We start from the raw sequence: 15,370 nt of genomic DNA, 5'->3' as shown, positions 1-15,370 counted from the left end.
AAATTCAAATCAAACATGCAATCTGTACATTGAAACAAATTAGACGGTACTGCTAATACTTAAAAGTCCTAACAGTGCTCAAAACAAAGGTACAATATGAACATTCAGAAACGTACATGAATGCCATGAAAGTAACGATATACATGTGAAACTGACTGAAGTCTTAGCTTTAGTGTTTCCACCATATAAGGATAAACTGCGGAAGAGTAAAATGCGGGCTGTGACATATCAAACAATAGACTATGTATGACGATGTGCCTATAGCTATTACAAGTACAGCTTTTAAAAAGCTATAAAAGTGGCTCGCTTAACTCTTGTTATGAGAGGGCAGGGATGAAGCCCAAAGTGATATGCCATCGAAAAGGGTCTATGAACGTTTATAGCATCAATATTAGAGAAGCGTCGACATATTCCCGATGCAAATTTTGTCATTACTCATTATTACCCTTAAAGAAGCAATCTGAATCATTCTGCCTAAAAATGAATATAAACATTTAGCTCTTTTTTGTTCATTTAAGATGGCCACGGCCTAGTAGGGCACAATTACTTTTTGTCGAATTGTCACTTTTCATAAACGAACCGACATTTTGTTTTAGGTTGCTGGCTTGTTCTTAGTAATTGAAGGAAAAAGCTTAGAGCCAGGAATTGGAGAAGTTCGGCGTTTTAGGTAGTTTTCATAGTAAAATCCTATCGTAAAACTGTCTCGTAGAGGCGAGCCAGCGCTATCATTATATCATCAAAACACAGAAATATTTGGTAAACAAACACTGTCTTTATCAACAATCTACAGGGTGATTCAGAATATCTGATACCATTTCGATTTATTATAGTTTTGTTGCATGTTCTCATACAAACATGCATTTCGCAGCAAAAATAAAATCAGCAGAGTTCAAAGTTTTAATGAGCTAAAAAAGTTCGGGAAAACGTTTAAACTAGGACTGGGACGATTACTCGGTTAATCGGATCAGATTCGATTACTAGGTGAAACCGGTTTCAATTTTGCAAAACCGCTAATCGCTTTTAAACAATAAACATCACGAATCGTACTTTATCTTTATATATTTCTTTGACCAGCACATAGATCCGCAGTATATTTCCGCTAAAACACATCAATCAACATAATCAATAGTCTCGGATTCGCCTGTCGTGATATATTTAAAATCAAATACACCAAAATATGACTTACTGCTTGCAAACGATAAAGTCCGTAAGCTCCTAACGAAGTCAGCTGCAGGAAGTACCTTGTTACGGTCATCAGGAAGGCAAAGAGCATTTTCAATATGGCGGCCGATTAACCGATTCGATTTGATTTCATACAAATGATTAACCAGATTCAAAACTTTGAAATCGTCCCGGCCCTAGTTTAAACGACGTCATAACGTCTACAATGACGTCATAGCATTTACAACGTTTTCAAAGTATCTTCTATCGCACTGCCGTTACGACCAATTGTTGAAAACTTCATTCCATCTAGTTATGCGAAATTTCAGTAGGCCTACTGGTGCATTATTGTAATGCATCAAAACAAAGATATGTAACGGTGCTATGATATACAAAAAGAGACATTCACACAGAGAAAGAAAACAATGTCAAAACACGCAGTGTTTTTCTAATTGCCACAGCATATTTAAAGTAGCATTTTGTTCATCTTTGAGAAAAACACGACTAACAGAAAACAAAGTTAAATCACAATTTTTCTCTTGAATCAATGTTTAGCCCAAGAAGATATGCCTTAAACAAGGAGCTGCGTTTTAAAAAAGCAAAATATACTAGTAGGTCAATTTATATGGCTGTAGAACCAAAATTGAATGCTGTTTGTTAAGGTTTTAAGTTTGTAGGTGAAGGTCATATGAGGGTCAAGGTCATTTAAATATAGGTCAGTTTGTAGGTCTTGCCACAAGGTTTGTTGAATTGGGTCATTTATGTGAGCTTTAGGCGAAAAAGAAAAATGTTGGACGGACGGACAGTTCAGTCGCTATATGCATGGGGGCATAAAAACATGTGAAAGCACTTTTGTATTCTTAAAGTAGGATAAAATAAAGAAGCAAGCACAAAAAGTATAAAGTTTAATAGTATTAATATTATTTCCTAAATGAGACTTTTCGGAAATTATTTTTGTGTCAAAAAATCAAAACAAATAAGGGGGTTATGCCTTTAGAGCATCAGTAAGTTGATTTCTAACAATACTGACCATGTTTAAAGCATAAAAAGTGCATTTTGCAACATTTTATTAAAAGTTGAAAAAAAAATTCTCCAAGGCCATAAAAACATTTAGGGTAGGTTAGGTCGGGATACCGGAAAGAAACATATTTTTACGGCTTAGTCGTACAAATTGACTGATATGCAGATTACGTAATTTTCATGGCATTTCATTGCAGCAAAAAATGTGCCTAATTCCACATAAAACTCTTCCGCCAAAAACACACACACACACACAAAAAAAAAAAAAACCACAACATTTTAATGCTAATTAAGCGTTTGCGGTTATCGTGTAAACAGGGCATGACCAAATCTTATCATACCATTGCATTCATCTGGCCGGTCTCATGGGTCTAGAAACAAATGAAAACAGCTTTGAGCACTAATATTCCGTCTTTTAAAGGTTAAAGAATGTGGAAAAGTTTAACTAGGTTTGATATTCCCGATATGCGTGCGTCCGAGCGTGTATGTGCGTGTGCGTGTGTGTGCGTCTGTGTGGAGCTTATTTATTGTCGCAATCGGCAACCCACATGGGTGACGCTAGTAAATGATAGCGGGGAAATAGTGCCAGATAAAGAAACTCCAATTCTAGGAACCTCCTTTGAAGGTGTGAAGCATCCGCACACAGACGGAGGGGCAGTGACTCGAACTTACAACTCCTGGTTTCGTAGTCAGATAGTGTTACCACTAAACCACTTCACCCGCGCTTTATATAGGGCAAATTGTGACGATTTGTGCAGAGGTTTTCCAATGAGTCAAACTCTGTTCTTTGATGATATACTCTCGTTGCCATATTTATCCAGCACTCTTGTAAAATTCAGAACGGGATAAGCGGACACAGTTTACAATGATATGATGATTAAAATTATAAGTAAGACATTCTACGACATGCTATGCAGCAGAAGCATTTAGAACTATGATTATAGTGTCAAAGCGTTTATATCCATTATATTCAGAGTCTTTAAGAGGCTTGCTTAGAATTTTCGTATGCATGTAAAGCACTTGCGTCATCAATATCTGCATACACGTGATCTTCTTTGTGATACCGAGGCGGCTCTGTGTGGTCAGGTTGCCCGAAGAGTTCCGAATAAGGCGGCGGTGAAAGAGGTAATTCTCCGCCGTGAGGTGATACTGTTGCAATTGCTTGGTAGTTTACCTGGTGCCCCACTGGCACTGGTGCCGTTGGTGGAACACCTACGGGTGCGATAGGATATACTTGGCTGGCTGGATGCGAACTTCCGTGATTGACACCATAGACTGGTTGACTATATCCTATACGTTGTCCGGAAGCAGTATATGATACCGTCATAGGAACAGGGCTCTGTTGATACTAAAAATAGCACAAGAGTAAAGATATTAATGTTCTAACAAAACAAGGTCTAGTAAAGTCTCTAGCAAACTGTATATAAAAAGAAAATTAAAAAGTGTCAGTTTGGAGAACCACACATAACTGTTACCAACATCCAACATACTCATAAGTTACAACGATAACTACAGGCGTATGGTATCCTTTTTTGTTGCGGAAAAGTATTTGTTCAGACTTGAAAATGCACTTCAGAGAGCCACCAAACTCCCGAGCCAGATGGATGACTTCCTCCCATTATAGAATCTGATCCATATGATAGTTGTCTCGAACCAAAAGCGGAAGGACCACTGACCGCAAGACACTATATCAAACCAGCCGCAATAGCTTTGCTAAACGTGCCTAACATCATGCATGTTTCATGTACTTCTTAGGTTAAATGACTACATCTAAGACCATTTGCTTAACTATGAGATTCCAAATTATGGGTCCCTATATTGTGAAAGCAAAAGGAGCCGGTTCATTTTATTTTTTCTGGAAATATAAAAACTAACATTGAAATTTACACAAGAAAATCTTATCAATCGGACTGACCCTTTGAAAAAAGAAGAAATTTACCCAATTAGAGTTTAAATACCTGATCCGCTCTAGGAGATTTTCCGGTCTTTCTGTTACAACAAACACAGAGGACAACACATATAATAAATACTATCACGGCCAAACTGCCAACAATGGCACCGATTATGATACCAGTGACGTCATCCTCCTTAGCTTCATCACTGTCATCAGCAGCGTCATCATCATCATCATCATCACAACCAGATCCGTCACCGCAGGAATCGTACCCATTGCAGGCAATATCTTTACTGATGCAGCGTGAATTGTCACATTTGTGTGAATAACTTGGACATATATCTGGAAATATACAATTTATTTTCAAATTACCGATAATGTTTGTTACTAGTTGGTAGTTACTAGTATGTATGGTTCAAGACTGCCAAAAACGAAAAAGCAGACGAAAACAATAGTAACACTAAGCACTGTATTGAATGCTTCTGCAGATCTCTTTGATAGTTTAATAGCTGAATACAATTTGTACCTGCCTTCTTCAGCCTTTGTTGCACAATAGGGAGTCGTGATTTATGTATCTGGCAGGTCCAAAAAGAGTGCGCAAAATCGACGCGGATTCAGGGGGAAAAATACACAGATATATGTATGTATTATATAGCCAATATAAATTCTGTCAATTTCACAAGTAAATGTGACCAGGCAGAATAAAAATCCATATTGTACCTTTTGTATTGTATGTTGCTGGACTAGTTTCATTTAGATGCATGACCTGACACAGTTAGAATGAATAGCGCACACAAAAGCTTCACTCATTCATTACCAACTTTTAGTAACATATCGAAACCGATAAAGCGAGACAGATCTACCTATCATAAAAATCAATAAAACCAATAATCCAATATCATCGCTACCGGACGGATTCGTTGATTTCCGTACGAATTGTTGTTGTTGTAGTAACACAGGGGAAAAATCGATAATTAACATCTTTTGGTCATTATCTGGTGCATTTACAAGCGGGCGGTTTGCTAAACGATATATTTGAATTGAATGAGGTTTTGATAATTATTAAAGTGAAAATCGGAACAAGTCGAAAATTTATATAATACTTTATTAATTGTCAAATAAAAGTAACATTTAAGAATATATGTTATTTAAGATATATAGAAATCGTTACATTTTATACATCGAACACATAGATTTACTTTCTTTTTAATACATGAAACATCATGCTAACGTATATCTATGTACAGAAAAGAAATATTTACGCACAAGAAACTGTCTGTAAATAAAATAAATACTCAAGAATATGAATATGTTATCTAAAATATTTAGAAAGCGTATATACATCCTCTATACGCGCTTTCTTTCACATATTATGAACATTAGAATAAGAGCTTTTGATTCTAAAATATTTTCAAAATTCTAAACCACTAACGTTTTTCGATTTTCACCGTAAAAGGTAGTAAAAGCAGCAAATTCTCATGTATTTCCCATAACATAAAGTTTGTCAGTAATTAAGTTTGAAGCCTTCATAAGAAATATAGCATTTTTTTTTCAAGATATCTAAAAAGTATTTTTGTTATCGAACGATCTGGAGGCCGGTCGCTTTAAAGAAAAAAAGTATAGAAATAAGACTTATACTTATAAAAGGAAATGCTTAACCCTTTCCATGCTGGACACGATTGGTTCTTCCTGTGCAATCAGTGTAGATATGATCAGCCTGCACATCCTTGCAGACTGATCATGAACGTCACTGTCTGCCATTCAGCCAGTAACGTTTTGGTATGCACCCTTTTCATAATTAAAAGTACTGTCCAAATTGAAAGAAAGACAAGTTCATTATTGTAATTTAGCATGGTAAGGATTAAGTTTCTTATATCGTGCCTTAATAGAAATATCATATTTACGTGACTTGAATAAGTACTGCAAATACTACTACCATAGTATACTTTAACTATAAATATATTGTTACAGGAAAAAAAACAACATTAAATAACAATAGCTTCATCAATATCTCAATTTTAGAAAAGTAGACTTAACTAAATAATAACTTAGATAGATTATTCGTGAAATTTGGGCCAGGATCTTTACTCAGTAAATATTTACGGAACAACTCTGTTAACGATGTGAATTTTAAATTTGTACTGATTCTTCCTACTGTCAAACGATTCATGAAATAAGGGTAAAAATCGTAAAAACAAATTTCGTGAAAGAAAGGGAAAAGACTATATAAAGACAGAAGAAAGTGAAAGACATATATTACAACGCAAAAACCATAAAAATACCCATCACTTATAGTAAGTTGGGTAACATATCTTTTATGACCCGCCTTGAAACAACACTGACCAGATATTGTTTACCCATAGGCAATATTGTAATACACAATGAAAGTAAAAGGGTAATTTCAAGATATTTGTTACAATTAAATCAAATAATAGATATCGCATTTTTTAAAACGTTTGATTAAAGAATGTACCAAAAACATGCATTATTTTAAGAATACAGAATAATATATAGAAAAAAAAAACGATGACTGCGTCGGAGAACTGACCCGGACCTGAAAATTAATAAATTAATCATCGTTATATTTCTTAAGAATGCTTTGAAACTTAATTACTGACAGACTATATTTTACGGAAACACATGAGAAATAGTTGCTTTAAGTATATTTTGCGAAGAAAATTAAAAGCATTTGTATATTTAATGCAAATTGAACACTAAATTCTCCAATGCGTTATTTTAAACGACAGCGGATCTAGGTTTCGGCGTATCTGAGTTCAACAATTATTATTAATATTATTTTTCTTTTTTTTGTCAATGTGAAGTTGACAACAATTTATAGGCTCTGAGCTATAACAATTTGTACCGACAAAGTCAGACTAGCAGACGACAATATTTTCCGTAACAGTTTCCGAGTACTTACGGATAACGGCGGAAAAAGCCGGACTTTTTTAAGAAATGTTCACCGTACTCACTATAATGCAAAAAGGACCAAACAAATCATTATAAAATTTAAAACAAATTACACATAACGAAAATTGAATAATTTTTCTACATTTTTAGGGGTATCGAATTTTTGATTTTTTGCGGAAAATATCTCATTTTATCTGTTATATTTGAAAAAGTCAGTTTTTTTTACCCGTTTCCTACAGAGTCTATATGAACTGAGGTGGGTCTATTTAAAGTCAAAAAGGACCAACCAAATATTAAAATATTTTTTTGAAAAAATATTCATAATATTCGGAATAAATTAAACTTTAATTTGTGGGGTATCGAATTTTTGATTTCCATATAGAACTTTTTCTATTTAAGTTTAAGTATGTTTTTCTTTCTTTGTTTATATAGGCAAATTTATCGATTTTCCAATAGATCGATGTTACTAAAAGTTGGTAATGTCTATTTAAAATCGACAAACATTTAAAATTTCGATTGATAACAAAACAACAAACAAAAAGGTGGAGGTAAATAATAAAAGGGTCATTACAACAGTAGCTAGATCTCGTATTTTGTATTCGGCTCTCGTGAGTTTTGCAAGGACGGATCACACTCGGTGCATGCGCGCCTTGTGAGATCCGATCTGGCAAAATACACCCGAGCCGAATACATCATCCCAGATCGAGCTACTATTATAATAACCCTATTATACCATGCTGTTAACTGCTTGGAATTTTTATGATTCCATTAAATTTTCAGGAAAAATATGGGTAGGTTTAGCTGGCCGGTCCCTCATTGCCCCTTCACACACACCCCTCACCCCCACCCCCAAACACACAACTTTAAGATCGCACCTACCTCAACGCTGCATGACATTTAATTACGATTTTAGTTCTACATACACAATTAGTTAATATATTTAGTAGAGATGAATACATTTGAAAAAGATTTTCATCATCTGAATTAAATATCTACAGATGAAATTATTTAAGTCAAAGATTGGCATTGGATATCTCTAACATTTGAAATGTCAATGCTACATGTATATACTTTTCCTTTAAATAAAAGTTGAGACGAAACTGACTGTAGAGTGAGCATTATTTGGAGAGTTATAACATACATTACTTAATATTATATATTCTTATTCCGGAAGTTTAAAATTGTGTTGTCTTGAAGCAGGGACCTTTTCATGGAATATCATATAATGGTAAAATGGTAAAGTCTGGATGAACCGGTCACTGAGGCACTTCAGTCCATATTAAGCACCATTTAGTGCTGATGAATTAATCACAGAGACCCATCCATTGATAAAGTCAAAGATACATTCTAGATGTACTAATCACAGAGACCCTGTTAATGATAAAACAAAGCGGTATAGTGTCAGTAAACCAATTAGAAGAACAGAACTATCCCGTTGTATTAATACAATGATACATTCCTGATGAACCCGATATAGAAAAGATACATGCACCGTTCGAATGAACAAGTCACAAACACCTTCCAACAATGCGACAAAAAATATAGTCCGAATAAATAATCACAAGGTCTCTGCTATACGTATAATAATTCAGTTCGGATGATCTAACAGCAGACCTTCCAGATACAGTCTTGGTCAGCCAATGATAGATACCTTTCCATACATATAACAAAATCCTCATCAAAGCATAAAAAAAATCAGTAGAAAACTTTCTCAATGATTAATAAAACAAAAGTTTACAATGGTGGTTTTAGAAAGCGTCATTCAATAAATATTACAATGGAATAGCTCTTGGCAAACATTTCATGATAACAAAATGCAAACGAATCTTCAATGACAAAACAATTACGTTGGACGTACAATGCAGGCGCTTGACAAGAAAACTTTCACCGATATAACAAAAATACAGACAGACAGGATGAACCAGTTACAAGGTCCTTCCTACTGAAAATTAAATAAATAACTTATCACAGAGACACGTCAGTCGACATAACAAAACTGTCCAAATGAATCTGTCACAGAGAAGCTTCCATAGATGAAAGTAATGAGGCAATTACATACAATTTAACGCTGATAACAAATGGAAAGAGTCCGGATGAATCAACTACAGAGCCCCTTACATTGATATAACAAAAGATCCAATCAGCTGAACTAATCACAGAGACCCTTGCATTGATATAACAAAAGATGTAATCAGATGAACCAATTACAGAGACCCTTCCTTTGATAAGGAAAGAGATACAATTACAAGGGGGAGCACTTCCACTGATCAGACAAAATGAAACATTGCGGACGAACTATCCATCGACTCGATACTTTTGCTAATAACGAAATGATACAACCCGGGAGACAGAGACCCCATCCACTGACATAACAAAGGGTACAGATGATGAAATGAACAGGCCAATCGATACAAGCTGGATGAATCCATCTCAAAACCCCTTCAATTATTATTACAAATGATGTAGTCCGTGTTAAACAATAACTGAATAACAATCAACAGATAAATAAGAAAAGTTAAAGCCACAAAGCCACTTTCATTTATATAACACAACAAAACAGGATATAAACACGCCCAATTAGCTCAATATGGAGAGCGCCGATTTACAAATCACGGGGTCGCGAGTTCGATCTTTGGGCGGGCGCATGTTCTCCGTGACGATTTGATAAAATACATTGTGTCTAACATCATTCGTTCTCCACCTCTGTTTCATGTGGGAAGTTGGCAGTTACTTGCAGAGAACAGATTTGTACTGATACAGAATCCAGGAACACCGGTTAGATTAAGTGCTCGCGGTTACATAATTGAAGTGCTGTTGAAAAACGGCGTTAAACCAAAAACAAACAAACGAAACAGGATAGAAAAGGAATATTTTTAACAAATTACCGCGGTACCTACCGTCACGATACGCTGTGACTATGATAGAAAATATATCACGGATGTATTGGGTCTTTCCGGGAACGTATTTTATTAGAAGATATCGAGAGCTAACACTGAAAATACCCGAAGGTTTTCTGTCCCCACAAATATTGTTCGCCAGACCTGAAATACAAATATACATCATTGGACATAAGGCGTAAAAAATTGTTTGTTTCCGGTATCCCGACCTACCCTAAATTTTTGGCCCGACCCTAAATGTTTTATGGCCTTGGAGAATTTTTTTTTTCAACTTTTTGACAAAAAGTTGCAAAACTGCACTTTTTATGCTTTAAACATGGTCAGTGTTAGAAATCAACTTACTGATGCTATAAAGGCATAACACTTCTATTTGTATTCATTTTTTGACACAAAAATAATTTCCGAAAAGTCTCCCTTAATAAAAAAAAATCCAAAAAAAAAAAATTTCGACCTACCTACCCTAATTTTTTTGAGCATGTTACCGGAAACAAAGAAATTTTTTTAGGCCTAAGATAAAGCGTTACGTCAAAAACGTATTGATTCGTGTTCTTGTATAAGGTAATATCAGTTTTAAAAAATGTTGACTACAAAAAGGTACAATATATCATTCAGCAGTATAGGCTTCAACTGATGTTATCTTTGTCTTATAGTCGCACTTTTTGCGTCAACTTACTGTGTACACATTTACGGGCACGTGATGTCCGTGCGGTTTGAAGACCTGTAAAAAACAAACTGGTTGAGATTATTAAAAAAAAAACTTACCCGGCACCCGATAATTCTCATTTTCTCCATCGAAAAATTCAAGATGGCCTTCGTCACAATCAAGGTCAAATTCATCAAAATAGAACATTAGTTTTGTATATGTTGCTTGCCATGCCGCCACTGTAATCTCACATGAAGGCATCTCTGATTTGAAGAACCAGGACGTTTTAGGACTATAAATATAGTTGTCGGTGAGTTCCAGCTCAAGCTGATGCGCAGATTTGAGATTCATACTAACTTTTTCTCCGCAGTGGTCATGCATTTCATCTGCGTAAAAAGAAATAAACGTTTGTCTCACTTGATCAAACTCGAAATGGTTATACTTTCTGAAATCATGTTATTAATATCTAACTAAACTTTATTATGAGAAGTGGTCGTTTATAAAATGTTTGGAGAAATGTCTATTTCATTTATCTTATCCTAACAGGGATTGATTCACTTAAACCGTAACAGAGTTTCATTTAGCCTTTAGCCTGCTGGCGGCAAGCTATTTTGCCTTTGCGACCAGTGCAGACCAAGATCAGCCTGCACTACCGTGCAGTCTGATCATGGTCTGCAGTGTTCGCTATTCAGTCAGTATCGTTTTGATAAACACCCCTTTTAACAGTTAATGGTACTGTCCAGTTTGAAACATGTACAAATTCATTATAGAAATTTAGCAGGCTAAGAGTTAACTGAACCGTAGAAGGTTTTTCATTCACTATAACCATGATATGGTTACATCTACCTAAATTGTAATATGGCTTCATTCACCTTAAAATTCGCCTTGATCGTAACAGGACTTCATTCAGCTTATCTGTGTCAAGGCTTAATTCCTCTTAATCGTAACAGGGCTACATTCACCTTATCTGTGTCAGGGCTTAATGCACCTTACTCGTAAAAGGACGTAATTCACCTTAATTGTAACAGAACATCATTCACTTTATCTGTTAAAGGGCTTAATTCACCTTTTTTAGAAATCGTAACAGGACTCCATTCACCTTATCTGTGTCAGGGCTTAATTCACCTTAATCGTAACAGGACTTTATTCACCTCAATGGTAACAAGGGTTCATTTACCTTATTCTTCAACTTAACCATAACATGCCGTCGTTCACCTTATGCTTAACAGGGATTCATTCAACTTATCCGTAACCGGGTTTGATTCACAAGTGTTCTAAATTTTTACAAATAAACAGATGTTCATTTTCAGGATAAGATTCCTATAAAAAACATGCATCTAATAAGCTACTATTGTTATTCCTAATCTTTAAGCCAAAGTTTCCAATTAGACGGCAAGTGTCACGTTTACGTCAATACAAGCAAATTCGATGAATTGGTATCCCCCGCCGAAAGGGCTTGAGGTGAGGAATGGCAAAAAAAATATCTGGCAAAAATTTAAGGGTGTTACTAAGAAGCAAATAATTTCATTAGTCAAAATCATTTTAACAGAAAATGAATGCTTTTTTTAGTGTGTGTGTGTGGGGGGGGGGGGGGGGGCAGCTGGGGCCAACGGGTGAGGGTACAAAATTTTACATGTTGATTATAGATATTTATGGAGTATATAAAATGAAAAAAAATGGGTGGGGAATGGGGATGCATTATCGGGGTTGTGGGCAAGACTGAGTGGAGAGTGCGGTGGGGGAACGGTACAACTTTGCATGCTAATAAATTTTCATGGAAGGTTTGAAAAAAATAATTAAAAGGAATGATTTTTTACTTTATTGCGGGGGTGGGGGGAAGGGGGTGCGACCAAGGCAATGTGACCAGGCGTGGGTACAAAACTTCACATGTTTATAATAAATGTTCATGGAAAAGAATGAAAGAAGTTTAATGAAATTCTACCAATTGGTTGGTTTGTTAAGTACAAATCTGTAGATTTTTAAACAATTAAAGGGCAATAATTCTATGGAAAATTGACTAATTGAAAAAAAAGACAGACATCATCGAAATATGATGGTTCATATTTATTTCAAGTTTCATGAAATTCTACAAGCCTGTTACTGAGAAATGGCTGCAGAAGTGGAGTTTTCATTAAATCAAGGGCAATAACCCTAAGGGAAATTGACCGATCCAAAAAAACTTAACGGGCATCATTACAGTATGTTGATGTATGTTTATTTGAAGTTTTATGAAATTCTACGTGATAGTTACTGAGAAATGGCTGCGGACGGACATTTTTGGACATTTTTCATTAAATAAAGGGCAATAACTCTAAGGGAAATTGACCAATCCAAAACAAAATTGACGGGCATCATCGCAGTATGTTGGTTCATCTTTATTTCAAATTTCATGAAATTCTACTAGCTAGTTACTGAGAAATGGCTGCGGACGGACATTTTTGGGCATTTTTCAGTAAATAAAGGGCAATAACTCTAAGGGAAATTGACCAATCCAAAAAAACTTGACGGGCATCATCGCAGTATGTTGGTTCATGTTAATTTAAAGTTTCATGAAATTCTACCTGCTAGTTACTGAGAAATGGCTGCGGGCGGACGGACACAACGCCATTTCAATACCCACCTCCCGATTTCATCGGCGGGGGATAATTAATGAATATTCGTGTCCATGTTCTGCTTTAGTAAATAAGGTGACTGTGTTTGTACATTTTCTTTATCTACAAAACAATGATCCTGATAAAGAAATATAAAATAGGGTGCATGAACTGGTGACAGGTTTCGCTGTCTCCGATACACTGCAACGTGTTGTTTTATTAATATTTCTCACAGTCATCTTTGTATTAATCAAGTAATTTTCTGGTAATGGTGACACAAGTTTCTTTCTAGTAATGTCGTAATTTCGAATAAAGAATCTTGTGACGACGAAAGGGGAAAAAAATAGATGGATAGCTAACAAGATAATACATATTTGATTTTGTCGTAGCGTCTAATCGGAACTTTGCCTTGCTCCGCACTCCAAATAAAATAACTGAAACTGTATGTGTTCTTTGGCTCTATAACGGTTGTAAGACAGATCTTCTTTAACCCTTACCGTGCTATATTTCTATAATGAACCTGTCCATCTTTCAGTTTGGACAGTACCATTAACAGTTAAAAGGGGTGCTTACCAAAAGATACTGAATAATGGCGAACAATGCAGACCATGATCAGACTGCACCGACGTGCATTCACAGGTCGCAGTGGTAGAATCACTTGCCGGAAGCAGACTAACGGTTTGCAGCTTCAGATCCATTTTGTTTTAGAACAAGTTTGGCACTGTGCTTGGCCCGTTTACTTGCGAATAAATAAATACTATCAAGTAAACAATCATGTAAGTTTCTATAAAAAAGTGCATGATAATAACATAATACTTACATTCTTGAATCGCGTACATCATCGGGAGATAGATTATCCCTAGAAGAAATATTTTTGTAACTGAAATCTCCATTTTCCCCCACCCGGCATATGGTAATATTAACATGTCTTTCGTACGTATTCGTTATTTAAAAGGATATAGATTTATGGTCCCGTGTAAACAAACAAATCACGAGTATTTAAGAGCAGGTCTTATCTTTATAACCAGTAAAAGTGCTATGAGTAATAAATACGTGCTTGTAACAAATACTTTTTTATATTTTTATATTTTAGTTGGGGTTTTTAAATCATACCGACTATTTATATCATGTCATGTGACTTTTTTGTCAAACTTCAATTGGGTTGGTGAGATAAGAGATATTGATGAAATATGGTATGTCATATTACATATTTTAACGGCCGGCGATTTTGTTTGATGCTCTGACATACTTTTTGTACTTTCAATTACAACTACGGAGAGTCTTTTTATCTTAAACAGCAGAAATTCGGTCAAAAATGTGCTTCAATGGTGTAAAAAAAAGTCCCTAATAAGTAGATCCTATTTTTTCTATTTTTAGCGCATTTGCGCGTCAATGGGGACCAAATGGACATTATTTCGCTCGTGGAATGTATTTTACATAAAATGGGCACTTGCGATTTTCTTTTAAGGTGTAAGCACACCCAATTAGCTCAACAGGGAGAGTGCCGATTTATAAATCGTGGGGTCGCGAGTTCGATCTTCGGGCGGGGTGTATGTTCCCCGTGACGATTTAATAAAAGACATTCTGCCTGAAATCTTTCGTCCTCCACCTCTGATAATTCATATTGGGGAGTTGGCAGTTACTTGCGGAGAACAGGTTTGTACTGCAGGAACACTGGTTAGGTTACATGCAGCCGTTACATGACTGAAATACTGTTGGAAAACGGCGTTAAACCCAAAGCAAAGAAACAAAAAAAAATCTAATGCTCAACATACCTGAGACTGAAACATATGTGTAGCACACTTACTGGTATACCATTAATCAGTTACGCAAAAGGGAAACAACTTTCATTTAGTAAAACTTTGGGTTAAAATATTGCAGTAATATTGACTGGTTCACAGCTTTCCGGTGCAAAATCCATGGTAGTCGGAAGCTTCAGCACTTTCTGTTGTTTTTAAACCAAACTCATATCGTAGCACCGGTCCGACGGGTCGGCCGGAAAATAGTCTGATGAAATGCGATAGCCACATTAACCTTAGCAACAAAATTTAATACACCGAGGGAAAATGAAATTAGAAAGAATATTAGAATCTCTTAGTAAGCTAAAATATAGCAATTTCTAGTCGCGCATCTGCTTCGGTTGCTATACAAATTAATTTACAAGATTATGTATAACTATAGAAGCGGATGTTGAATCTGTTATAAGTCTGAGGACTGAAGAACTATCAAAATGTCAGTTGAGAGCAGGGATGTA

General features: G+C 35.6%; 1 protein-coding gene across 1 annotated transcript; it reads right to left on the bottom strand.

The window, feature by feature from the left end:
- Positions 1 to 2,053: 2,053 nt before the first annotated feature.
- Positions 2,054 to 14,109, bottom strand: LOC123549378 (uncharacterized). Its single transcript, XM_045337410.2, has 5 exons — positions 13,937 to 14,109; positions 10,645 to 10,911; positions 9,883 to 10,026; positions 4,140 to 4,417; positions 2,054 to 3,529 (listed from the first exon to the last, which is right to left on the bottom strand). Exons 1-5 carry the CDS (start codon positions 14,040 to 14,042, stop codon positions 3,161 to 3,163), a joined length of 1,164 nt encoding a protein of 387 aa, XP_045193345.2. The 5' UTR covers positions 14,043 to 14,109; the 3' UTR covers positions 2,054 to 3,160.
- Positions 14,110 to 15,370: the final 1,261 nt, after the last annotated feature.

The sequence above is a fragment of the Mercenaria mercenaria genome, chromosome 6 (genome assembly GCF_021730395.1).
Source record: "Mercenaria mercenaria strain notata chromosome 6, MADL_Memer_1, whole genome shotgun sequence".
In the NCBI taxonomy this organism is placed as follows: Eukaryota; Metazoa; Mollusca; class Bivalvia; order Venerida; family Veneridae; genus Mercenaria; species Mercenaria mercenaria.
Note: the sequence above shows the minus strand (reverse complement) of the source record. Positions and strands in the feature narration are given on the sequence as shown.